Here is a 25,344-nt window from a genome sequence, read left to right as displayed (position 1 = left end):
CATATTCAACAAAACTGCTGATTTGTTCCTATCACAATAACAGACAATGTTGTTGGTATTCTCCCTGTAATTCTGGAGAGATTGCTCATCCTTTATGCATGATTCAGTCTTTTACTTGATAACATGCATGTTAGAAAGAAGTTGTTGAATTATTTGTAGCTAAAGGGCAATATTAGAAAGCATCCAAGTGTCAAAAGGGAAAATGTTGCTGCCTTGTAGTGAGTGGAAATGCCATGGAGCACGACCTGCTGTTGTTCAAAGCACTGAGTTTTGCCCAGTGCTTGTGAGAACAAGGTGGAAATACTCCATGAGTGCTGGGAGGCAGCAGTGCACAATTCCTTCTCCAACGTGACAGCTGCCTGGGACATGTACTCAGGTGTGCCTTATGCTCCTGCTTTTGGTGATTTTATACTTAAGTTTGATTAAACTTGGGGCTGTGTTGCTTTCTTTGTGTAACATTCCATGAATATTGCTATGAATTTCAAGACTTTAACAGGGCGTTGAGAGCGAATACTTCATGGATGCTAGCAAATATTTCATGTAGTTATTTGAAATATTTCACAAAACATTAGATAAGTATTTTGTGTGGTCTGATTTGTGTTATATCTTACTCAGAGTTATATCTTACTCAAGTTGTGCAAATACTTCATCGTAATGGCAGGGAATATTTCATGAAATGTGCCATAAATATTCATATGAAATTGCATTAAAAGTTTCACATCTAGCCACATTCCAACGTTTGGAAAGTACGTTTTATGAAACTTTCCTTTTCAAAGTTTCCTAAAAATATTAGTACCACTTTTCAATTATGCTCATGTTTAATTCAAAACATTTTCAAAAACAGTAACTTTCTTTTTTAATGGTTGTGTAGAAGTGAAAGGGTTTTTCGACAAGTATGAAAAGCAAACCCAGTCATTCCTTTAATGACACACAGGTTAGAATGACAGGACAGAATATCCCATAGTGAATCACAGTAGTTAATGGCACTGATGAATAGCAACAATTAAAAGACAGACAGGTACAGAAAGGGGTTCCCTCCCCAGCACTTGTCAGGGACTACTTCAACATTGCAAACACAGTACTACTTCATCTCTAGCTCTTGTACCTGGATGACCAAGACCTCTTCCTTGTCACTATGACAGTCTGTCCTAGAGCTGCTGGTGTTTCTTTGCCCTTCCAGATGGTTTCCTATAAACTGGTGCAATTTCTGTATCCTTACTCTTCAACCTCCCCTTGCCTATTTCATCACAACCTTCTAAACATCCTCCTCCCCATCCGTCTTTCCAAGGGACTCTGGACCGCCTTGTGGCCAGGAGTCTAGAAACTGGCCAAAAGTAAACAGTGGGTGCAGCTGGGCTACTGCTGTCCTGCTCCACTACGCTGACCCTTAACCCGCAGCATGGAAATGCAAATGCTTGGAGTCAGAATTCAGAGATGAAACCTGCCCTGAGTGAGCCCAGAGAAGCAGTGGGGTCATGTATAAATGTCCCAGGAAGTAGAAGGGACCATGGCATGGCAAGTCAACAATGACCATGCTAGCAGAGAGGCAGAATGCATCTGAACTTCAGCCGGTAGAAAATTAACATCCCAATCATTTTATATCTTTTCAAAAGGAGGATGGAGTACTCATTATCTGTCCCATTAATTTGCCCTAACCAGCATTGCATACATGTGGAACTTTTCAACAAAAGTAGAATAAACTCAGTATAAACCAGTCATCTGCCCCCCTTCAGCTCTTTGAGTTGAACAATTTGTAGATGCTACATCCATTTTTAAGTCTTCTTGCCAAATATTTCAGTCACACTTTTCTACCCTTCAAGATGTTTCCTCTCTATTATTGCTGTGTGAATGCTCCACAAAAACAAGAGAATCAAACTGACACTGGCAAGGGCTGAGTTTTCAATCTTTACACAACCTTGCCTGTGTGGAAAGGCACACAGCATTCTGGGGTCCAGATAATAGTGCCAATTAACTATAGTTAACATGCAAGGCACAAATGCTTTGTCAGGGCTATAGTAGCTTCTGAACTATAGAACAAGAGTGAGCATTGCTAACAGGTTCACAAATCATTTAAAAGGATACTTTAAAATTCCTGCACACCATAGCAGGGTAAAGAGTAAAACGGGTGCAATTAGACTGTTATTACATGTACAAAGCCAGCAACCTGGGGGGAAAAAAAAAAAAAAAAAAGAAAGAAAAAAAAACACAACTTTTTTTCTCTAATATCCTTTTCCAGCTGAATTTGGAGGTGTTACTGGGAACAGCCTAGGTGTAACGTTTTTTCAGACAGCAGTGCAACACGGATCTCAATACTGCATGGAAATCATTTAATAAAGGCTCGGTATTGTTCTGTTTATGAGAGCAGATATCACTTGATGAGATACCGTCCCTTCTTTGCAGGGGGGGAGCTGGGAGCGCCAGGCTGCATCTGCGGGGTCAGAGCGCCGCCTGCTGGCACAGGGGGAGCGGGGCCTGCGTTGCGAGTTTTGGGCTGCGGAGGCTGCGAGTCCTGGGCTGTGGGGACTGGGCTGTGAGTCATAGGCTCTGGGGCCTGGGCCGCGGGGTCTGCACTGCGGATCCTACGCCGAGGTCCCTAGGCCATGGGGACTGGGCTGTGGGGCCAGTGCTGCAGGGCCTGGACCCCAAGGCCTGCGCTGCGGGGACTGCAACACAGGGCCTATGCTGCAGGGCCTGGGCTGTGAGTCCTGCACTGTGGGTCCTGCGGTGCAGGTCTTGGGCTGCAGGGCCTGTGGTGCGGGTCTTGGGCACCAAGAGAGCGGAGCGAGAGCTGCGTGGCCTATGCTGAGGGGCCTGCGCCGCAGGGCCTGGGCTGTGGGGCCTGATCCACGGAGCCTGCACTATGGGTCCTGGGCTGTGGGTCTGTACTGTGGGGCCTGGGCTGCAGGGCCTGCGCCACGAAGGCTACACCGCAAAGCCTGGGCCGTGGGGGCTTGGCCACGGGACCTCCACCTGCAGGGTCTGGACTACGGGGCCAGGGCTGTGGGGCCTGCACTGTGGGTCCCGCACTGTGGGTCCCGCACTGCGGGCCTTGGGGTACGGGACCTGGACTGTGCGTCCTGGACTGCAGGACCTGTGCTGCATAGCCTGGGCCACAGGACCTGCACCACAGGTCCTGTGACACAGGGACTGGGCTGTGGGGCCTACGCTGCAGGGCCTGGGCCACAGGGCCTGGGCTGTGGAGCCAGCGCCGTGTGGCCTATGCTGTGGGGCCTGCACTGCAGGGCTTGGGCTACAAGACCTGGGCTGTGCATCCTGTACTGCAGGACCTGTACCGCAGGGTCTGGACTATGGGGCCTGGGCCACAGGGCCAGGGCTACAGGGCCAGGGCTACGGAGCCTGAACCATAGGGCCTATGCTGCAGGGCATGGGCTGTGGGCCCTGGGCCGCAGGGCCTGCATTGCGGGTCCCATGGTGTGGGGCCTGGGCTGTGGGGCCTGGGCTGCAGAGCCAGCACTGCATGGCCTATGCTGCGGGGCCTGGGCTCGACTGCCTGGGTCGTGGGGCCTGCGCTACGGTGCCTCGGCGCAGGGCCTGGGCTGTGGGGCCTGGGCTGTGGGGCCTGGGCTGCGGAGGCAGCACTGCATGGCCTATGCTGCAGGGCCTGGTCATGGGGCCTGGGTCGTGGGGCCTGGGCCACAGGGCCTCCGCCCGCAGGGCCTGGACTGTAGGGCCTGCGCTGTGGGTCTTGGGCTGCGGAGCCAGCACCGCGTGGCCTATGCTGTGGGGCCTGTACTGTGGGTATTGGGCTGTGGGTCTGTGCTGTGGGGCATGGGCTGCAGGGCCTGTGCTGTGGGGCCTACACTGCAAGGCCTGGGCCGTGGGGGCCTGGGCCGCAGGGCCTCTGCCCGCAGGATCTGGCCTACGGCGCCTGCGCTGTGGGGCCTGGGCCATGAGGCCTGGGCCATAGGGCCTGGACCACAGGGCCTGCACCGCAGGGTCTGGATTATGGGGTCTAGGCCACAGGTCCTGGGCTGCAGAGCCTGCGCTGCAGGGCCTATGCCACAGAGCCTGGGCTATGTGGCCTGGGCTGCGGAGCAGCACTGCATGGCCTATGCTGTGGGGCCTGGGCCACAGGGCCTCCGCCCACAGGGCCTGGACTGCAGGGCCTGGGCTGTGGGTCTTGGGCTGCGGAGTCAGAACTGCGTGGCCTATGCTGAGGGGCTTGGGCCATGGGGCCTATGCTGCGGGGCCTGTGCTATGGAGCCTGCCCTGTGGGTACTGGGCTGCAAGTCTGTGCTGTGAGGCGTGGGCTGCAGGGCCCGCGCCACGGAGCTTATGCTGTGAGGCTTGGGCCACGGGGCCTGGGCCGCAGGGCCTCCGCCCACAGGGTCTGGACTACAAGGCCTGGGCTGTGGGGCCTGCGCTGTGGGTCCCGCACTGCAGGTCTTGGACTGCGGGGACTGGGCTGTCATCCTGGACTGCAGGACCTGTGCTGCGGGGACTGCACTGCGGGGCCTGCAACATGAGGCATATGCTGCAGGGCCTGGGCTGTGAGGCCTGCACTGTGGGTCCTGCAGTGCAGGTCTTGGGCTGCAGGGCCTGTGCTGTGGGTCTTGGGCTGCAGAGTGAGAGCCGTGTGGCCTGTGCTGAGGGCCCTGGGCTGTGAGGCCTGGGCCAGAGTGCCAGCACTGTGCATCCCGAGCTGTGGTTCTTGGGCTTTGGGACCTGTGCTGCGGGGCCTGGGCTGTGCATCCTGGGCTGCAGGGACTGGGCTGCGGGTCCTGGGCTGCAGGTCCTGGACTGCAGGTCCTGTGCTGCAGGTCTTGCGCCGCAGAGCCTACACTGCGGGGCCTGTGCTGCGGGTCTGGGCTGCGGTGCCTGTGCTTCAGGTCCTGCACTGCGGTACCTGGGCTGCAGGGCCTGGGCTGGTCATCCACATACCAGTTGCAGGCGCTGCCTTTCCTCTGGGAAAAAGAAGCAGGAAGCCTTGCTCCAGGACAAATTTTGCAAGCAAGTCAGATTACACTAGAAGGAATCTGGGGTGAATCTGTGCATGACTGAAGACAGTAGCTAGATGCTTATAACCATGCAAATTACCTTTAATGTGTGCCAATAAAAGGCTTTACATCTCTGAACATTTTTAGGCATTCACTATATTCCCCCATGATATCTAGACACCCTTTTCTGAGAAACACTAAGAATTTTTTAAGATTGATTGGGGATAGTTGCTATATCCCTTCATTTGTAAAACGAAACCTGTTAGTGACTCAAGCCCAATTCTACAGAGTGAGAAACAGAAAATTAGAATTCAAGACCAATTGCTCATCCAACATGAACTGACAAATGGACTCAATTTCAGACACTTTATTATCCACTGGGGATCTGGTCCACAGAAACCTTTCAGGTTTAGTACCTGAGGATCCACGTGATTAAACCACTGTTGCAGTGTGAAATTTTCATTAAGTGTGTCTTCGTCTTTTCTCATGGTCAAAATAGAAGTCTATTATTGCCCCTGTCTATGGCTTTCTCTGAAGTCTGTCCTCCACCAAAGATCAGGGCAGTTGTGGGACAAGAACAGTAATTTTTTCCTGTGAAGAGAAAAGCAGATTTCAATGATATCACAAGTAAATTATTTTTCCTCTGGAGAACCTCCTGAAAATTGTGCAGACATCTGCAATGATTCCAGTGTACATGGATTAGTGGGCAGTGTACAGGAATAGAAGTCAAATGTATAATTATAACACTTCATTATCAAATGAGTCTGTAACTTACCATAGGGTTATCTTATCATAGGTGTGAGGAGATTGAGAAGAAAGAATAGATGAAAATCCTCACTGATGATAAACAGATTAATCATATGTCATGAAACTAGGAGGCTTGCACTGCAGGGTCTGAAAAGCTATGTTGTCATTCCCAAACGTGCATTTCAATCTTTCGAGGTTCTAAAAATGTTTCCAAAAATATCCCAGCTTTAACAAACCAAGAGATCCCTGACTAACTTTGAAAAATAATTTCAGACAATGTCTCCCAAACTTGTAACACCATCAGCTCTTCATTCACGTTCCTTCCATATTAATGCTAAAGACTAATGATGATTAATTTTAAACAGGTTCATTATAAAAATACTTCATATATGAGTAAGGTGAAAATCAGAGACTGGAAAAAGGAAATTGTAAGGAGAGGAAAAAAAAAAAAAAAGAGTAAATTCTTCCTCTTTACTCTGCTTTAGTGAGACGCCACCAGGAGTCCTGCATCTAGTTCTGGAGCTGTCAGCACAGGAAAGACATGGACCTGGTGGAGAGGGTTCAGAGGAGGGCCACAAAAATGATTAGGGGGATGGAACACCTCTCCTGTGAGGACAGGCTGAGAGAGTTGGGGTTGTTCAGCCCGGAGAAGAGAAGGCTCTGGGGAGACCTTATTGCAGCCTTCCAGTACTTAAAGGGGGCTTATAAGAAAGATGGGGACAGACTTTTTAGCAGGGCCTGTTGCAATAGGACAAGGGTTAATGGTTGTAAACTAAAAGAGGGTAGATTTCAACTAGATGTAAGGAAGACATTTTTCACAGTGAGGGTGGTGAAACACTGGCACAGGTTGTCCAGAGAGGTGGTAGATGCCCCATCCCTGGAAACATTCCCTGTCAGGTTGGAGGGGGCTCTGAGCAACCTGATCTAGGTGACAATGTCCATGCTTATTGCAGGCAGGTTGCACTGGGTGACTTTAAAAGGCACCTTCCAACCCAAAGATTCTATGATTCTATGAAAATGAAGAGAAGAATGATGTAAAGCAACAAGGAAGTATGTGAGGAAAAAACCCAAAAGCAACACATGGAAGATGAAAGGTCAGAAATAGAATGAATCCCAGAGAAAATATTTTCTTAATGTGGCTCTGAATACCCCTTTTCATCTTGCATGTTTTCTGTCAGAAAGACAATGAGCACAGCTGAATGCATCATTGCCAGAGAACGTAATATAGTATAATTCCAAGGCATATAATATATGATACAACATGTATGAACGTGATTAAAATAATACATAGATACTTAGATATAGCAAAATATATAATGTTGGTATAGTATTTTGAAATTGCTTACCATCCCACCCCACCCATTAATCTCCCTGTAGTGCAGCCAAAGTTCAACAGCTGAGCTCACCTTCCTTTCCCATCACTCTGGTATCTCAGGCGCCTGTTCTGCTCCACCAGTCTTTCCCAGAAGGCACAAAACCTCTCTCACACCCACTTTCATTCATGCATATTTCTTCTCTTTTTTCTTCCACTTTTTTTCTCCACAGCTCTCATACAGTAATGTATAAATGCTACATATTTATCTGATTATCAGTGTTTGCTATAGAATGTAATCACAGTTTAATAGCTTGCTGTTGAGGAAACAAGAAAAGGACATAACAAGGCACGTCCATCTATGTAAACATTTCAGTGGGGTTAAAAAGCAATTAAATGGGAGGTTCATCTTTCCTCCTTTCTGGCCAAGTTGTAAAAGCTTGCCAAGGCAGTGCTGATAAAGATGATTATAAAGAGTTTTAAAATCTGCATTCAGATGCCACGCTGCCTGGAAGATGCTGGAGGGCAAGAGATTGACATATCTTAATATGCACCAAGCTGCCTGAGGAAGCTGCCCCTTCCCAGAAAATGAAAGATTCAGGTAAGCTAGTCATGCATGTAGCTCTTTGGATACATTAAAAATACTTTTTCTCTTGTGTTACCTTTTGTTCCCATTACTAAGATTAAGCAACATATTCTTTTGAGAAGATTACTTCGAGTAAATGGAGTTGTTGTAAGTGTATCAAGAGTCAGGTGTGATTAGTGCTGTCCTGGGTGTGACAGCTGCAAGCTTCCGCACCCTCACACCCCGTCAGAGCATGCAAGAACAACATCAATCTACCTGCAGACAGGTAAAGGCACCGGGCCTCAATTCAAAGCCCGGGAGAAAGGTGACTGATGCAGTCACTGCTGCCACTTGCTGAAACACTGCGAGAGCAGGCGAACAACAAAGTGAGGTAAATGATTAATGCCGCTGTACATCTCTGCTGCATGAGGTCTGCCTGCACGGGCTCTGGGGAGAGACCGGGGCTCCAAATGCCTACAAAAGTGCCCTTCATCCTGCTGGAAAGGATATGAAAGAAAGGTCCCGCATTTTGCTTAGCTCGGCCTTGGGCTAATGTGAGGGGAATCCTCTTTTTTCATTTTGACAGTCTGTGAAATCAGCAGAATCTTGAGATGAGGGGAAGACACTGCTACAGCCTTTGAACTTTTGCCACAATTTATATTCAAGTCATTTGAGCCTACTGTGTGCGTGCTGCCTCCACTGACATGAGTTGCAGATACTTCGGTTTCTATATGCTGGAATTAGGGGGCATTCTCCTCTGCAGGAAAAGGTGAAAGACACCAAATCATGGGAAACCACCTCCCTCTTCCACCAGGAGCTCTACGTATGACAAACATGCAATATTTGTATACAAGAGAAGAAAAAGAGGTACAGAAATGAGTAAGCTGGCGAAAGAAAGCCATCAGGAAAAGGAGGAGAAGTGTGAACAAATCCCAGGGAAAAAAAGCAAGGCTGCAAAAGGTAAAGGACATGGCGAATCCCTGAGCAAACACACACGTCCCGTACCGCTCCCATGACAGCAGGAAAAGCCGCTGGGTGCCACGGCTCGAGACTGAGGGCCAGGCGGATAAGAAACACCTAAATTCGAAATACTTCTAACACCAGGCAGTTGCGAGAGTGCGTTATGTTTTGCGCTCCGATGACGGGATCCCGGACACGAAGCGTCGCACCGGCGCTGGGTCGCTGCTGCTCATATGGAATTGCCTTTTAACGTCAACTAAGCGCCACCGGTATGCACCGCCTGGGGGCACCTTGAACCCGGCCCGGCAGCTCCACTGCCAGCCGGCTGGGGGCGCTGCGCAGGGGCCGGCACACGGACGCTCTGGGACTTCCGCCTTGGTGGTGGTGACGGCGGAGGCCTGAGCGGTAGCGGCGGCGTCAGCGTCAGCGGCGGCTTCGGTTGTAGCGGCAGCTTCTGCCCCTTCCCCGCCACACCATGCCCACCGTGGAGGAGCTCTACCGCAACTACGGGATCCTGGCGGATGCCACCGAGACGGCGGGCCAGGTGCGGTGTGGCTGCGGCCTGCAAGACGTCGCTAGGCCTCGGGCTCGAGTAGTGCGGCGGCGCCGCCGCGGGGAGTTCCGGGCTAGGCGGGCCGAGATGGGGCGGGCGGTGGGCGAGCGGGGCGGGACGCCGCCAGAGGGGCTGGCTCGCCACGCTGGACAATCGGATAGCCCCCGAGGCTATTCTCAGTGTAGTTAGTGTTCCCTCACGACCCGGGATGGGGGTGTGGAGACGAGCGTCACGCCTGCAGTTCTGCAAGGACGAAAGCAGCTCTCGTCGCTTTTCCACCATCCTCCTCCCGTCCTGTTAGCAGCTTTCCTTTTAAGTGTTGCATCGCGGTTATTAACTAGTTATTAGCTAGATTTATGCATGGGGGCGGGGAGTTTACCCTGTCGTTTTCAGGCCTTAAAAGAGGACACCGGTAGTCATGCAGATCTGATACGGCGCACTTGCAGTTTCCGGAGAGCTTCTGGCAGGCTCTCTTGCTAAAAGGCTTCTAACGAAACTAAACTGTTGGGGGAAGGTGAAGTCTGTTATGGTTTGATAACTGCCTATAGCCTTTTTTTCTTCCCCCTTAAGGCAGGAATGGAAGGTTGATACTCACGGCTAAAGGAGATTTTTACCTGTAAAATCCTGGCAAGATCTGCCGTTTGTTTATACCATTTCTGAATTATTAAAGAAGAAGAGGATGATTTAGTATATTGCCAATACGAAATATTATGGTTAGTTAAAATGAGGTTTTCAATTCCATTAGGCTCTCATGTTACTGAATGGGTGCCTGAAAAAGCAGCAGATACTTTTTTTTTTTTTTTGTCATAATGTACATAAGTAGGAAAGTAGCTTTGCACATAGCTAGCTAGCAGTGGATTTTAAACTAGGTACTACTATACAGGTCATTTGGAAAGTTCTTTAAGAGAACAAATAAGGGGGGGGGAATGTTGTTTTCTTTTTAATTCAAGTCCGTTCACTTTGCTTGTGTAATTATGTGCTAGTGAAACAAAGCATTGTTGCAGACAGTCCAACAAAAACATCATCTTGGAGCCAAGCAAAAAATGCGTCTAAAATGTTGGGAAGTATGGGGAGAGATGCAGAATAAAACAGATACTATTACTGTGACGTTTTGCAAATGTGTAGTCCATCATCATTTTGACTGTTGTGAGTAGCTCTTGTAAGATAGGAGTGGCCATCTTGGGTAGAACAAACTTCAACATAATTAAGAAATGCAGCCTGTGATAGGGGTGAATAGCAGACATGTAACAACCTCCAATGGTAAGTATAGAATGATTCCTGATACATTCTCCTAGCTTTACCCCTGTACAACCTGTGGGCTTCCAGAGGTAGAGACAATGTCTTTGTAATTAGTATATCTTGCTAGATTGTTCTTCTGAACTTTTCTGATGCTTTTTTTAACTGATTATATTTCTGGCATACAAACTTTCTGTGGCAAGATGTTCCATTACTTCATTAACCTTCGTGAAGGAGTTATCTCCTTTGAAGTAGACATTTTATAATCTTATTTGATGTCTCCAATTTTTGCATTCTGAGAAGCCATGAGTAATTGTTCCTTATTCATCAGTTTTATCCCACTGACTACTTTATTATCTCTTAACAACCTTATGAACATGCTCTCTCACTACAAAAAGTCGTAAGAAACTTTGAACATGAGGAGAGCAAGGGGACAACCAGAAGTATGGCATTAAGAGGAGTAATTTAAAAGACAGGAAGTATTGAACTTGTAAAAGAGTGTTTCAGTGGAGAAAAGGGATCAGGTATGATGAGTCTACCTCATGAGAATGAGGGTGAGAACTTGAAAAAAAAAAAACATTAGAAAGCAGGCTTAAAATAAAGAGGAAGATGAACTTTTCTCCATAACACATTGTGAAACTTGTCACAGGACATTATGAGTTGGTTCAAGAACTAATCTAGAGAAATTAATGGATGATTGGTCAATTGATAGTTATTAAAAATGAAGGTCTGGACACTGTCTCGAGCTTAAGACATTCCTGTGTTACAGACTGGGAGAAAATGTGCAAAACTGAAGAATCACACTTCTGCATTTGCCTGCTTTTTTTGTTGAGCATTCAATGCTGCCAGGTACAGGGTAGAATAAACTCCTGCCTGAACTGTATTTTGCATAAATTATAGGAGTAGCTAGTATACAGTAGTACCAATTCATGGAACACAAGCTACTATATCTTGTTGCTGTATGAATGCTCTTTTAATATTTAAGTGTAAGTCATTTGTTCCACAAAAAAAGTTGTTCTTAATGTGCAGTCTGAGAACCTGTGACTATAATAATGTGTATTTCACTGTTAGTTTGTGCTGTCTTATTCCTGCCTTTGCTGTTGAGTGCACAGTTTTGGCATAGCTACAGAGCAAACCGGATGGGGGTGTGGATCAGCTGAAAAGCAACCATTTTTTCCTTGGTTATTTTTGTTCCAAATCAGTGTCCCAGTCCAGTTCAGAATCTGGCAGCACGGAGAGCTATCAGCAAGGTGTAGGGAGTGTTTAAGGAGTGTTGGTGCTGAATGTTAAAATACAGCTTCCTTTAGAGGGAATTAGTGCAGCATATGGCTTTGTAAATTAATATCTGTATTTGCTATGGGTGAACCTTTATGTGGAGTAAGGGTAATGATATATGTGGCTCTGGGAAATTTAATGTAAGTAAAGCAAAGTGTCTTGTGCTGTTGATGTTGCTGTTCACAGTAGGATAAGTTGTCTAAAGCGTTCTTTTCACAACCAGGAGGAAAATTAATGGTAGAGGGTTCTGATTTCTGCTAGCATCCTAATAATGCTGACTTTTAATTCCCAAACACATGGCTAACCAGAACAAAGACTTCCATTTATTCCAAACTTTCAGTCCTGCAAGCACAAAATCAGAAATGCCTGTGTGATTCTAGTTGGAGCAACTGGAGAATTTTCTGCTCTGCTGCTGAAGTGTCTATTTCTATATTTCAACTGGAGAGCTCTGTTTTGTTTTGTTTGGGGGTTTTTTGCATCTAGTCTCTGTTAACACATTTTTTGAGAGCTGTGGTTTATCTCAGATTAGGCTAACTTGAATAGATGCAAAGGATGCTTTAGCGCAATATACGTTAAAAATCACTCATGATCCATTCCAGTGGTACAGTTGTTGGGAGAGGTAACCTCTGCTTGAGAGACAATAAAAGAGCAGACAGAAGGCAGAAACTCCTTGAAAAACTGCCCAAGTTCAGTGAAGGTGATCATGTAATTGCTTGAGTCTGCACTAACCTAATCGCAAGTGGTGTGCAAGAGCTGCTAGCCTTAGGGCTGCCAGTTTGAACAGTAAGCACTTGAACAGACAGAGGAATGAGAATTACAGTAAAATGACTCAATAGAGGCAAATTTTACTAAATCGTCATGGTTATATTGGTCTAAGAAAGGAATGTATTTCTTTGTATGAAGCTTGTCTAATATAGTTCCCTTAAATAGCTGAAGTGAATGGGAGAGAAAAAATCCTTTCCTTGTCTTGAGAATACCCTAAGATTTTTCTATTTATGTATTCTGGTTTTCCTCTTTCAGCATAAGGATGCTTACCAGGTGATCTTGGATGGTGTGAAAGGAGGTGCCAAGGAGAAGAGGCTTGCAGCCCAGTTTATCCCTAAGTTCTTCAAGCATTTTCCTGAGCTAGCTGACTCAGCTATCAATGCCCAGTTGGACCTCTGTGAGGATGAAGATGTTTCTGTAAGACGAATCTTGTAGCAAGTTGATAGGTTGAATTTATATTGCGGGGGAGGGGTTGTTTATTGGTTTGTGTTTTTTTTTTTTTAATAGGCTGTCTTTCAGGAGTGGAGGGTTGGTCTTTGGAAAACTTAAGACTACATAGTTGTATTCCTGCAATAGAAGAATCTATTGTGTCATGATATGAGAAGATATATCAGTTTTCATTTGTCTTTTTCACTCCCATCATTGATGAAAGGACTAACTCTGTGGAAAGAAACTTAGATACAGTTTATCGAAATATCTATTGCAGTTTTTCCTCTCAAAAAGCACTTTGTGGTAATTGATTCTAATAAATCCTGCTGGGAGGCACTCCTTCTGTGGTGTTGGTAGAAGTCATACCTCTGAAGCATCTTTGGTTATCAGATCTTAAATGATTTGGGCAGATGATTGAAGGATTTTTGTCAATGCTGGGAACAAAACCTAGAGTTTATATCTGCCCACCTGTAAAACTATCCTTCCTGTTAGCAAATAAGACTCAATAATAACACAGATTCCAACCCTTTGTTTTGTTGATCATATGAATGATTTTGTGAATGGAGGAGCTGTTTGAATCGAGTTTTCTCCAGTGCTACTTTAGATCTAAGAAAAATATGTTATTTTCTTCATAAATATGTCATAATAGCTTCATAGCAAAGAGGAAGTTTGGATTGCCATTAAAGTCTGAAACTTCAACATTGCTTTCTGAATACGACACTCCTGTTAAAAGAACAGGTGGTCGCTTTCTCAAGTTCGGCTGATTTTTCTGCCAGACTTTGGTAGTTGAACTGCCTGATTTTTTTTGTAATTACTTTAATTTTTAAAATGTTTTATTTCTGTGATACAATTTTAACAGATCCGGCGACAAGCAATCAAGGAATTGCCTCAGTTTGCCACTGGAGATAATCTTCCTCGGGTAGCGGACATACTGACCCAGCTTCTACAGTCAGGTAGGAGACGTTGGCAGTTTTGTGGCTGATCTCCTTGTGGCGCACCTAAAAATTTATACAATTTTGTGCTGTAAAATGTTTTCTGTTGATTCATAATTTGCTACAAGGCAGGCTGTCCCAGTGCCATTCATGTCCTGCTTCTGTTCTTTCTCTTGCTACCCCTTTATATTTGCTGTACAGTTATGCTGCTACTTGTTCTGAAAGGTTGTTAATTATCCTAATCTAAACTGAAAATCTTTCTTTTAAATATAACATTTTTTTTCATTGAAGTTCTCTGAAAGCATCTGTAGAAAAAAGGGGGGAGGGGGGGTGCCAAGGGGAGTCACCAAAACAAGAAAACCTTCCAGTTATGGTCTGCAGCAGATTGTCTTCTGAAAAAGAGTTCTTGGATTTCTAATCCAGGTACTTAGGAACTTTAAAAATCCTGAAGGCATTTCCTTCAGTACAGTGCATTTTTGGTACAAAATACTTAATTCAGAATTTAATATACAATATGTTTTTTTTTAATCTCAGGACATTAAGAAGTGCTAAATATTAGATGTTCAAGTTTGTATTAAAAATGCATGATTAAGTGTCTAGGCTTCTCAGAAGAGACTCTTTTTTTGAGACTTACACATTTCTCCATTTAGTTCAAGAGGAAAGTTGTTTCTCCCACCTAGAAATACTGTAGATAAATTTAAGACTTTAAAAAGAAGTAACTATTTATTTTACTTTAATTTACTAAAGGAGAGCTTGTTTATTCAGCTGTTGCTTAAAATTACTAAATATATTGATTAATAAGTTCTCTTTAAGTTTTAAATCTTACCAAGTTTGTAATGTTAAAGTTTTGTCACGGAGGCTGAAGTGGCAAATAGCTTTTTGTTTTGCTTCCAGCTTTCATAATCATGACTTTTTACTTCCTTAGTCTAGTATTATGTTGTTTATAATTAAATGCTGAGGATAGAATACTTCTTGTGTGATGTCAGAAATCTTTCTTTGTGTTTCTGCTCTTATGTTTGCATTTCAAGGATATGCATGTCACCTTTTTTTCTCTATTCAGATGATTCTGCAGAATTCAATTTGGTGAACAATGCTTTGCTCAGTATATTTAAGATGGATGCTAAAGGTAAAGGACACATTTTTCTATAAATGTCTTTTATTAATACTTCCCAGTCTCTAGTAGGATGAGAACAGGACTCAATTTTGTATCTTCTTAGTACAATACAAAAGTTAGATACACACACTCATTGTTTGGTTTTACAAGCGATAGTGTTCTTTGCAATAATCGTGGTTCTGAATTATACACACCAATAAAAGAACGTGGTTTCTTGGGTCAAGCTATGTGAAAATTGTGGGGTTCTTCTTAAAAGTTAGTATAGCAGTTATTTTAAAATGTGTCGTGGAGTCTTATAGGAGGAAACTTCTTTCTTCTGCATAGAAGGTTCAGCTCTAAACTTCTAAAATAATTTGCGTTACCCAATTTATTCTCCATTCAGGGACTTTGGGAGGCTTATTCAGTCAAATTCTTCAGGGAGAGGATATTGTGAGAGAGCGAGCCATCAAGTTCCTCTCTACAAAACTGAAAACCCTGCCTGAGGAGGTGATGACAAAGGAGGTAGAAGAGTTCATATTGACTGAATCAAAGAAGGTGAGTGTCTTATTTCAATACAAACTTAAGTATTCTTAAACCATCCCTTATCACTGGCATTGCTTTGGAGGTCTGTTTAAACTACATGTGAAGTTACGCATTGTACAGATACGGTCTTCTATCCGCTACAATCCAAACTTTGCAGCATAATTTTTTGGGAATGTTAAAATAATGCTAGGCTCTTCTCATTTTGTAAGAGTGACTTTTATTAGAATCATAGAATCATTCATGTTGGAAAGGGACTTTGGGAGATCAATCGATCAATCACCTCAGTGAGTCATGCCGAGCTGAACTCGGAGCAGATTTCATGTTACTTTGTCCAGTTGGGTTTTGAAAACCTCTTAAGGATGGACACTTCCCATACTGTCTGGGAAACCAGCTCCAATGTTTAATTGTCCCCAGCATGATTTTCTTTCTTTATCCAGTTTCAACTTCCCACTTCAGTTTTGTATCATTTTCTCATTCTCACACTGTCTACCTCAGTAAAAAGCCAGGCTTCTACTCTGGGTGACTTGCTGTTAAGTATTGAAAGATTAGCACCAGGTCACCTCACCCCCTTATGACTTTTTTCCGTTAGGCTGAAAAAGACCAGTTTCCTTACGTTCTCCTCACAGGTCATGTGCTGTCAACACTGATCACCTTGTTGGATGGGCCTTCTGAAGCTTGTCAACAACTTCGTCCTTCCTCATACAGGAGGGCCCAACACTAGATGCAGTATTCCAGATTTGGTCTAATGAGGTCATAGCAAAGGAGAATCCTCAATCCCTTTGCTTCCCTCTGTCTACTGGTTATGCCCTTGTCACAGTCCAGGACACTGTTCATCAGCCAAGAAATGCTGCTGACACTTGGTTTAACCTGCTGTTCCCCACCACCTGCAAGGCCTTTTCAGCAGAGCAGTTCCCCAGACAGTCAGTCCCCAACATGTGCTGATCCAGAGAAGTTAGTTCATCCCACATGCAGGACTTTGCATTTGTCTTTGTTGAATTTCATGAGATTCCTCCCCCAAACTGAGAAAGATGCAAAAAGTATTAGAACAGTCAATAATTAATTCATTTAATGTTATTCTGCCTGAAGCATACAGTTTTGTTAGATAAGAAACTTGTTCTTAAGGTTAGAGTTCAAGAAAAATAATGTTTCCTATGCACAGCTTGATGGCAGTTACTTTAATTTGGAGGTGCATACAATTATATTGCATGTTTTCATGGGTTCCTTTAAACTTGTGTTTTTAAGTAACTAGAAGCTAAATTTAAATGCTAAATATTTGCACACTTTACCTTTTCAAATCAAGTAGGTTTGACTTTCAAATCAAGGAGGTTTGCAAATTGCCACCACAGAAATATGTTTCTCTGGTGTTCTGTTAAGGTGCTGGAAGATGTGACGGGTGAGGAATTTGTTCTATTCATGAAAATATTGTCTGGATTAAAAAGCTTACAGACAGTAAGTGGGAGGCAACAACTAGTGGAGCTGGTAGCCGAACAAGCTGACCTGGAACAAACATTCAATCCATCTGATCCAGATTGTGTGGACAGACTTCTACAGTGCACTCGGCAGGCAGTCCCACTCTTCTCAGTATGTATTTATTTTCTTTGCGTGAGGAATATCGTGGAAAGTTAATGGCTGTAGCTTCTCTTTGATGTTCTCAATGATTATGTTAGAATGACAGCATATTGGTACCTCTCCACCTTCAGCTTCTAATATATTAGAATGTTGGAAAACATCCTTAAAGCCTCCAAATACAAAGAGCTTTTGTGTTATTTTCTGCTTTTTGACATTTTCTTTCAAATTTAAGATGTTACCATGAATTATGACAAGATTCTCACATTAGGCTCATACATGTATGAGTTTGATTATTTCAAGTCTGGTGCCAGGCAATTGCAGCATGCAAAGTCCTGTATTGGGTTATAGGCAATCTTTTCAGTTCCTGTTGCAGGCAGCCTCTGAGCTTAAGCTACCTGGAAGGGTCTCTGTGTTTTAGGAGTTAGAAGAAAGATTAATAAAGCTTTAAGGTATAACTGTGTGGTAGGAATTTATAAGGGTGGCAGACTGATGGGGGGAAAAATATTTAACTCCTTCAAACTCAGAGTAGCCTGAATAATATGTGGTGTTTTTTGCAGAAAAATGTTCATTCCACAAAATTTGTTACTTACTTCTGTGAGCATGTTCTGCCAAACCTCAGTTCTTTGACTACTCCAGTGGAGGGTCTTGATATCCAGTTAGAGGTAAGCCAAAGCTAAAATGTCTTTCAAATTGTAAAAAATAAGCATCTTAGATGAAGACAGCTATTTTAAAAATTGTGAACTCCTTTCTTCAGTGGTTTTCAGTTCTTGGCTTCGAGGAAAAGCAGCTACACTAGAAGAAAAAAATGTTTGCTGTATTGAGGCATGACTGAGCATTGCCTTTTAAAGCATGTGTCATTTGCCCTGAGCTTTTGAGACAAGGCTAGAATAAGTAGCTTGGTATAATAATTTTTTGTATTACTGTCATTTTTTCAAGCACATAGCATTTACTGAAATGACTGTTGCATGGCTTTTGCTAATTTAGCCTCCTAAGGGAGTGGCTTAATATCTGTAATTTTGCTTACGTTAATCAGTGCTGCAGCTTCAGTGAAATCTCTGTGAATCTGACTTTGAAGGTGAGCTGTGCTGCAGATGTGCGAGATGAAGTTTTGTTTACTTGTTGACTAAAGGTGCTGCTTGGGATTAGACACACAAACCTGTGTTTCTGTTTGAGGACATGAAAAACAGACTGATGTTTCCTGATGTTTGGGAGTGGTTTAATTGTAATAGCTGACCTCTACTGTGCCAGCCATAAAGATGTGATAATCGCCTCTAGGTTGAAAGTTAAGCCTTTGTATCAGTTAACACACAAAAACGCAGCTATCCTCCTGTGTAGGTTTTGAAGCTTCTTGCTGAAATGAGCTCATTTTGTGGTGATATGGAAAAGCTTGAGTCAAATTTGAAGAAGCTGTTTGATAAACTACTGGTAAGACTAATTCAATTTTTACTTATGTAAAATACTTTTTAAAAAAAAGTTTTCATCATAACAAGTTATTTTTATCTATTTATTTATCCTATTTCTAAAGTGGCTATTTCAAAGATAGCTCTGTCCATTATATAAGGACAAATATCATTTTGCAATTCAAAGCCTTTGTAGATAGAGCGAGCTGTTACCTACATAATGTTTTTAATCCAGTAAACTCCTGTGGTTTTGTTCTTTTTAAATTTTATCGTCATGAGAGGCTCATGTTGATCTCATTAAAGGCTATATCTGCACTGACAATTTTAAGCAAATTCAGCACTATTCAGAAGCATTGTTGCAGTACATTGTTGCTCCATAAGGTAGCAGTGCTACCGTAATATTTCCTCTTGAGTCAGAGGTGTCAAGTCACGTGAATGTAGGCAAACTACCTGCACCAGGACTTCATGCAGCAGTTCATCATCTTAGTATAGGGATGGGGGATACTTCTTAAGTTGTCAGCATAAATAAGCCCTCTAGTTCAAACACTGGAAAAGAATGGTCAGTCTGCATACATGTGTCTCATGCATTTGTTTTTCCTTTCTGTTCATTAGGAGTATATGCCCCTTCCTCCAGAGGAAGCAGAGAATGGGGAAAATGCTGGCAATGAAGAGCCCAAGTTGCAGTTCAGTTATGTGGAGTGTTTGTTGTATAGCTTCCATCAGCTGGGTCGTAAACTTCCAGACTTCCTTACAGCCAAGCTGAATGCAGAGAAATTGAAAGACTTTAAAATCAGGTAATCATTTAGAGGCAAGTGCTTGAGTTCTATTAGAAAGTGTGAGTTATTACTGTCTGGATGCTAATGAAGCACAAATCAGATTGATAGAAGACTTATTTTGAGCATTTTACCTAAAGGTGGGGGGAGGAAGACATCACAGTTTATCTTTTCTTATGCTTTTATGTTACAGGAATATGTAAAATTTATTAACAGATTGCTTTTAAATTTCTTAGGCTACAGTATTTTGCTCGAGGGTTGCAGGTGTATATTAGACAGCTTCGTCTAGCACTTCAAGGAAAAACAGGAGAAGCCTTGAAAACAGAGGAGGTAAGTGTTGTTCAGGAATTCTGTTTTTTCTAATTCAGCCTACCAAAATAACCACTGGCAGCCACTAATGGACTGCAGTCTGTTGTAAGCATGCAAATAGTTTAAGAGAATAATACTGCTAATACCTACCGCAACTGCATCTTACCTGATGCTGCATTTTGCAAGCTAAGATGATCTTTTTAGTTTCTACTGCTAGCTGCTCTGTGCATTCACATGTATTTGGTTTAACTGTGCTGTGTTTTGTTTTGAGGGAGAAATTTTCATATATTGGGGAAATATATGGGGGAAAAAATTACAGTTGGAAGTACACTGGAACATTAAACTCATAGTGTAAAACTGCAAGAAGCCTAAAAATAGTTGTAATGAAAACTCAGAAGTGTACACACCTTTCACTATTACTATTGCTATAGCAATTCACTAGGAAGAGTAGCCAGTTTAATTTTAAGACTTCATCAAATACAGCTGGTATAATTTAAAGTTACTAGAATAGGTGTTTAGTGGTGTTTCTTTTTTTACAGAACAAGATTAAAGTGGTTGCCTTGAAAATAACCAATAATATTAATGTTTTAATCAAGGTAAGTCCTCTTATGAAAGAGTAAATTCACACAGTAGAGTAACCTGTGCAGAAAAAAGGAATAGATTTGAACTAAGTTGTACTGTGTTACTTGTGTTGAAAAAACATGTAGACATGGCACTTTGTGATATGGTTTAGTGGGCATGGTGGTGTTGGGTTGACAGTTGGACTTGAAGATCTTAGACGTCTTTTCCAACCTTAATGATTCTATGATTAAGTTAATCATTGTTAGCCAGTTCAGGGTTGATGCCCTGCTTTACTGTTTCTGAAGAGATGTGGATCTGCTTCTGTTGGGATAGGGTGTTGAGGCTCTTGTTTGCAGCAGTAATTGCCCACAGGAGCAGAAAACTGTACTTTAGGGGTCTCTGGATTCTGGCTGAGCCTTTTTCCGTATCATTTCCTTTTCCTGCAGTGGCAAGGAGGGGTAAGGAATAGTTTGAAGAGGTGCAAGGAGACGTAAAGGAGGGAGGAGGCAAAGCAAGCTGCTATGCAGAATCTTTTTCTACAAAGAGTCTTGAGGAGAGAGCCTGCAGAAAGAGATTTCCGTCCAGAACCCTTGAAACCATTCTGATTTCTTCTAACCACCTTTTCCTCTCTTCCCTCACTCCCCATCTCTCACCCTTAGTCACCATGATAAACCAAAAATTTTGCCCACGGTATTGAAAAGCCTATCTTTTACCGTCATAGCAGGGATATCAGATGTGTCCCTGCAGGAGCTATTGTAGTTGATTGTAAGATGCTTGACGTGCGTAGGGAGAGAGAGAAAGCATATTATGTCAGTATAAGACACTATTCTGTAAATATAAATCTCATTTGAATTCCCTAGTAAAATATATGGGCCAAGGCAGCCAGATAAGGCAGTTAGCTACTTCCACTTTCTCCCTCTGCCATGGGACTTCTTTAAGATCATCAAGGTGTTTTCCAACCTTAATGATTCTGTGATTCAAAAAGGATTTAAAATTGTTGGAAAGTAACTATTGTTTTGGAGTCTCAGTAGGTAGCTAAAATTTTGAAGTGCAATCAACATGAATTTAACTGTAGAATAAACTGTTCAATTTTGCCTCCATAGGATCTCTTCCACATTCCTCCTTCTTATAAAAGTACAGTTACACTGTCCTGGAAACCAGTACAGAAGGCAGATGCAAGGTAAGAGTTTGTCATAAAAAAAGAAAATGTTAATTTTTGCTGTTTACAAAATAAAAATCCCAAGCTGTGTATATATACTATACACAGCACTTGAGCTAAAAGTTTCACAGTCAAAAATAACACCCATCCTATAAGGAATTATGGCTGTGGAGTGGTAATCTTCATCTTGCTTTAGGGATACAATAGATCGAATCAACTGGAAACTAGCTTACTTCCTCTTTTGAAGTATTATTCAGGGCATCTTCATTAGCTGCTGCTAGCTTCTGGTGGTTAATCTTTGAGGCTGAACTGCTGTTCTTGTACTTGTCACCACAGAGTTGTAATGATCTGGTTTTGTTTTGTTCTGTCAGTCAAAAAAGAGCAAGTGAAGATACAACCTCAAGTTCACCCCCAAAGAAAGCTTCGGCAGGACCAAAAAGGGATGCCAGGCAAATATATAATCCTCCCAGTGGAAAATACAGCAGTAACCTGGGTAGTTTTTCTTACGGTAAGTTAGGCAGCTTGGAAAAACTTTGACTAGTGACAGTTGTGCCTTGGGGTGGGGGGGACAAACAAATTAAGCCAACTTACTGTGATGTTCTCAGAAGATCAAATGGTACTGTCACCAACTTTTGTGTGTAATGGTTTCTTTCTAGCTGTTGACCAGTGTTTTGAGTGTTAGCAGCCTAAAAACTGTGTCATTTGCCAGTTAGTTTTAGTAGTGTTTTAATACATAGAGTTAGTAATTGAACTATTATGTTATCTATTATGACACATGGCACTCACAGCCCACATTTCCCACTGGACCGACCAGTTTCTGCAAGTGGCAGAGCTGGGCCACCTTCTGTCATACAGCTGGACCTGTCCTGAATTCCTATTACAGCCACTGCTGATGTTGCAGACCTGATCCAGAACTTCTGTGAATTGCCAGGTTCACTGTGCATGCACATGGTTACATCCTCATGCTCCCAGTCAGAGTGATTCGGTCTCTCTGCAAGTCATATTTCTGGGCAAAACATGAGAACAGTTGCAGACTAGATGAACAGGCCCAACAATGGCAGCAACCCATTCTTGCTATCTTCCCTGTAGGCCCACCTCTGTCAAGTAAACAGCCTGCTACGATAAACTATCACTCATGCCCATAGATTGAAAAACTGATATAAAGCACTGTCTTATATATAAAACAAAAGAGGAAAAAATAAAATCTTCTGCAAATTTCTTACTGCAGACTTTAGGTGATGCAGCTGTGTCTTTTAAGATGAGCTTGTAGTCCTATGGTTCTAAAAATCAGGAAGTTTTCAATCAAAAAGGTTTTATTGCTTGCTACTTAGTAGTGAGATGCTTAGGCCTCTGATCAGCTTTTGTTTTCTGCACTCTTTAAAATAAGCACACAGTTCTCTTTGTAGATTAATGTGACCTGCATTTTAATTTAAGATTGTACGTGAAGAGAAGGCATGGAGGGGAAATGAGTTTGATATATTTTCAAACAAATCCAAAGAAACCGCTAACAAAATATTATGGGGAGGGTTTTTTTTCTGTGATCAGATTTATTCTTCAGAAAGGTAAAAGAAAAATTTTCTACAGTATACAGATAGTTTGTGTGGTATCCGTTATGTCTAAGATTTTTAATTGGATATAGTTAAGATACCAGCCCAGCAAAAAAACTTAAGTATGCTGGTGATAACTTCAATGTTAAGCATAGAAAAGGACAGATAGACTGACAAAGTTGTGATTTTTCCATCATTTATAAAATTTCTAGGAGCAAGTCAGACAAACACCTCAAGATTGACATGGTGTTACTGGACAGAATGATGAGCTAGGTAGCCTAATGAGGTTCTTTAAAGACCAGTTTTCAATTCTGTGATAATGGATTGGCCCAAATATAGTTCTAAAATAATGGGACAGTTATGTATCATAGTATTAGTATGCAGAAAGACTACATTTAATTTAGAGAGGCTAGTTGTTGTGACCTGCTTTTACAATTAGTTGGGTTCATTGTCCATCAGAGCATAACTCTGAGATCTCATGGTATATAAGCAGGGTTAGCCTCAGAGACTTTAAGTCAGCCTTCAATACCTCTGGTTATTGCTATTTAATTTTAATCCGTATACAGCATAAAAGCTGTATGAAAAGTTTTGACTTTTATTTCAGAGCAAAGAGGTGGTTTCCGGGGTGGACGAGGAAGAGGCTGGGGAGGACGTGGTAATCGTAGCAGAGGAAGAATCTACTGAGTAGACCGCTATATCTTCCATGGCCCTGAAGGGCTAAAGTGAAAGTGCTACTCAGCAAGTTGGCTTGGAGTATTGTTTCCTTCAAGGACTGCCTTCCACTAAGACTGACTTAAATGTTCTTTATACCTTTGTATGTATGATCTACTTTTCTAACGGACTACAACTTGTCCATAGTGAAACTACAACTGTATTTTTGGATGCTTACAGTCAGCAGTTTTGGGTTCTTATTTTTGAAGTGTCTTCAGGATTTATTCAAAATTGGAAAAGAGCGTAGATGTTTTATCAAAAGCTACATCTTGACAGTTTGTATATTAACCTAAAAATCAGCTACTGCATAACTGAAACTATATAATTGAGTTTATGTATTAAGTAATGGACAGGAAAGGCATGACAACAGAGATACATGCCAGATAAGCTTAGCAGCTGAAATAATCCTTTCCTCATCTGTAACCATATTTTGCAATATGTGGAGAAGAGTACCATTGTTAAATTTGCTTTGATTTACTTCTTTAAATGAAATTGAATGAGATAACATGCTGGGTTTTTGAAGTTTGCAACAGGAATGGATTTTTGTATTTTGCTTGTAGCATGAAGCAGTGCTTTTACTTAGAGATGTGGACAATGTGGTGTTTTTTGGTTGCACATCTTGCTCTTCTCCGTGCATTGTAATGCAAAAGTGATGTTTTGGAAATTAATTTTTAATGTTTAATATGAATATGTGCATATGGTTATGCCGTGAAATTTCAGTAAATGAATAGGAGAAACAAACCAATAAATTACTAGAATTATTCTAGGAATGGGTAAAGACTGATGCAGTGATTAAGCTTCATAGGCTGGAGCTGGACCGTAGCAGCACCTGGCTCTTTTCTATGTTTTGCAGATTTCTGGATTAGTTGGCACTTGAGGGTTGGTTTTTTGTTCGTTTTGTGGGTTTTTGTTTTTTGGTTTTTTTTTTACCAATACAGTTGCATTTAAAAATATAGAAATAAAGTTGTATTTTGGGTAGCATAGAAAAATTCCAGCTATATAGTTCAATTCAGGTGGAAAAGTTAACAATTCCATGCTATCTTTTTTCCATAGCAACTTGGGATTCTTATTTACTGGTGTACACCCAGAAAATACAATGTAAGAGCACAGTGCTGCTTTTTTTTTTTTTTTTTTATTCTCACCACTCAATTTTTACTTCTCAGGTCATTCAACATTGTAAAGGAATTAGCAGATAGTAAAAAGAAGTTGTGACAGAGGAAAAGAATTTTAATAAGTGTTCCAGGGCGTGTTGATGTAAAATATCTTAGGCTTTAGAAGAATGAAGATTATTTCTTAGCCACCTTTTTTTTTTTTTTTTTTTTGTCCAGCCATTTGATATCCACAGACAGAGACAAATGCCTGAAAGTGATGTTTCCCCACCCAGTTCCATTTGTATTTGCTTGTGAATCTGACTCAGGTGTCTTCATTACACTGTTTGATATTTATCACTACAATCAGAAGGCCAGAATACCGAAACTGTGTCAAAGTTAGAGACACTGTGGACGCTAAATTAGAAATCTGTCTTTGCTTAACTGTGGATGCAGTAGGTAGAAAACTTTGGACATTCCAAAACATATGAGCTGACTTTGTATTTCTGATTACATGCCAGCAACTAAATTGAAATTTGTCACTAAAACCAAGAAACTTGGCAAAGAGCTTTCAAGGACAAATTTGTAGGATCAAAATGTCACTCTGAAAATAGACACTAGATGCGTAATAAGCTTCCATTGGGGGGAAAAAAACACAGACATTTTGCACTTGGGGCTATAACTTGTGTTTTGAGGGGATTTAAAAATGTAATCTCAAAGCCTAAACATAGCTTGTATTTAGACTAATAACTAGGTACTAGCAGCTTATTTTCACACTGAGTTCTTTATGAGACTCCTGTTTTTCAGAGGTGATGTGCAAAGTTCTTGTGGCCTCAGAAGTAGTTAGGGTTTTTTTTTC

General features: G+C 42.4%; 1 protein-coding gene across 2 annotated transcripts; it reads left to right on the top strand.

Moving 5' to 3' along the window:
• Positions 1 to 9,017: 9,017 nt before the first annotated feature.
• On the top strand, positions 9,018 to 23,370 carry API5 (apoptosis inhibitor 5; the record flags this gene model as incomplete). Of its 2 annotated transcripts, none has more annotated exons than XM_082000290.1 (14): positions 9,018 to 9,086; positions 12,627 to 12,788; positions 13,660 to 13,753; positions 14,793 to 14,858; positions 15,229 to 15,380; positions 16,743 to 16,949; positions 17,495 to 17,599; positions 18,273 to 18,362; positions 18,950 to 19,131; positions 19,347 to 19,440; positions 19,959 to 20,015; positions 21,084 to 21,160; positions 21,511 to 21,647; positions 23,291 to 23,370. In XM_082000290.1, the coding sequence occupies 14 exons, from the start codon at positions 9,018 to 9,020 to the stop codon at positions 23,368 to 23,370; spliced, it is 1,572 nt and encodes a 523-aa protein (XP_081856416.1). The 2 variants fall into 2 exon arrangements, with proteins under 2 accessions (XP_081856416.1, XP_081856415.1); XM_082000289.1 differs by lacking the exon at positions 23,291 to 23,370 and adding an exon at positions 21,928 to 22,046.
• Between the last annotated feature and the right edge of the window lie 1,974 nt (positions 23,371 to 25,344).

The sequence above is a fragment of the Phaethon aethereus genome, assembly GCF_964289735.1.
Source record: "Phaethon aethereus genome assembly, chromosome: 5".
In the NCBI taxonomy this organism is placed as follows: Eukaryota; Metazoa; Chordata; class Aves; order Phaethontiformes; family Phaethontidae; genus Phaethon; species Phaethon aethereus.
This window is presented reverse-complemented; position numbering and strand designations above follow the sequence as displayed.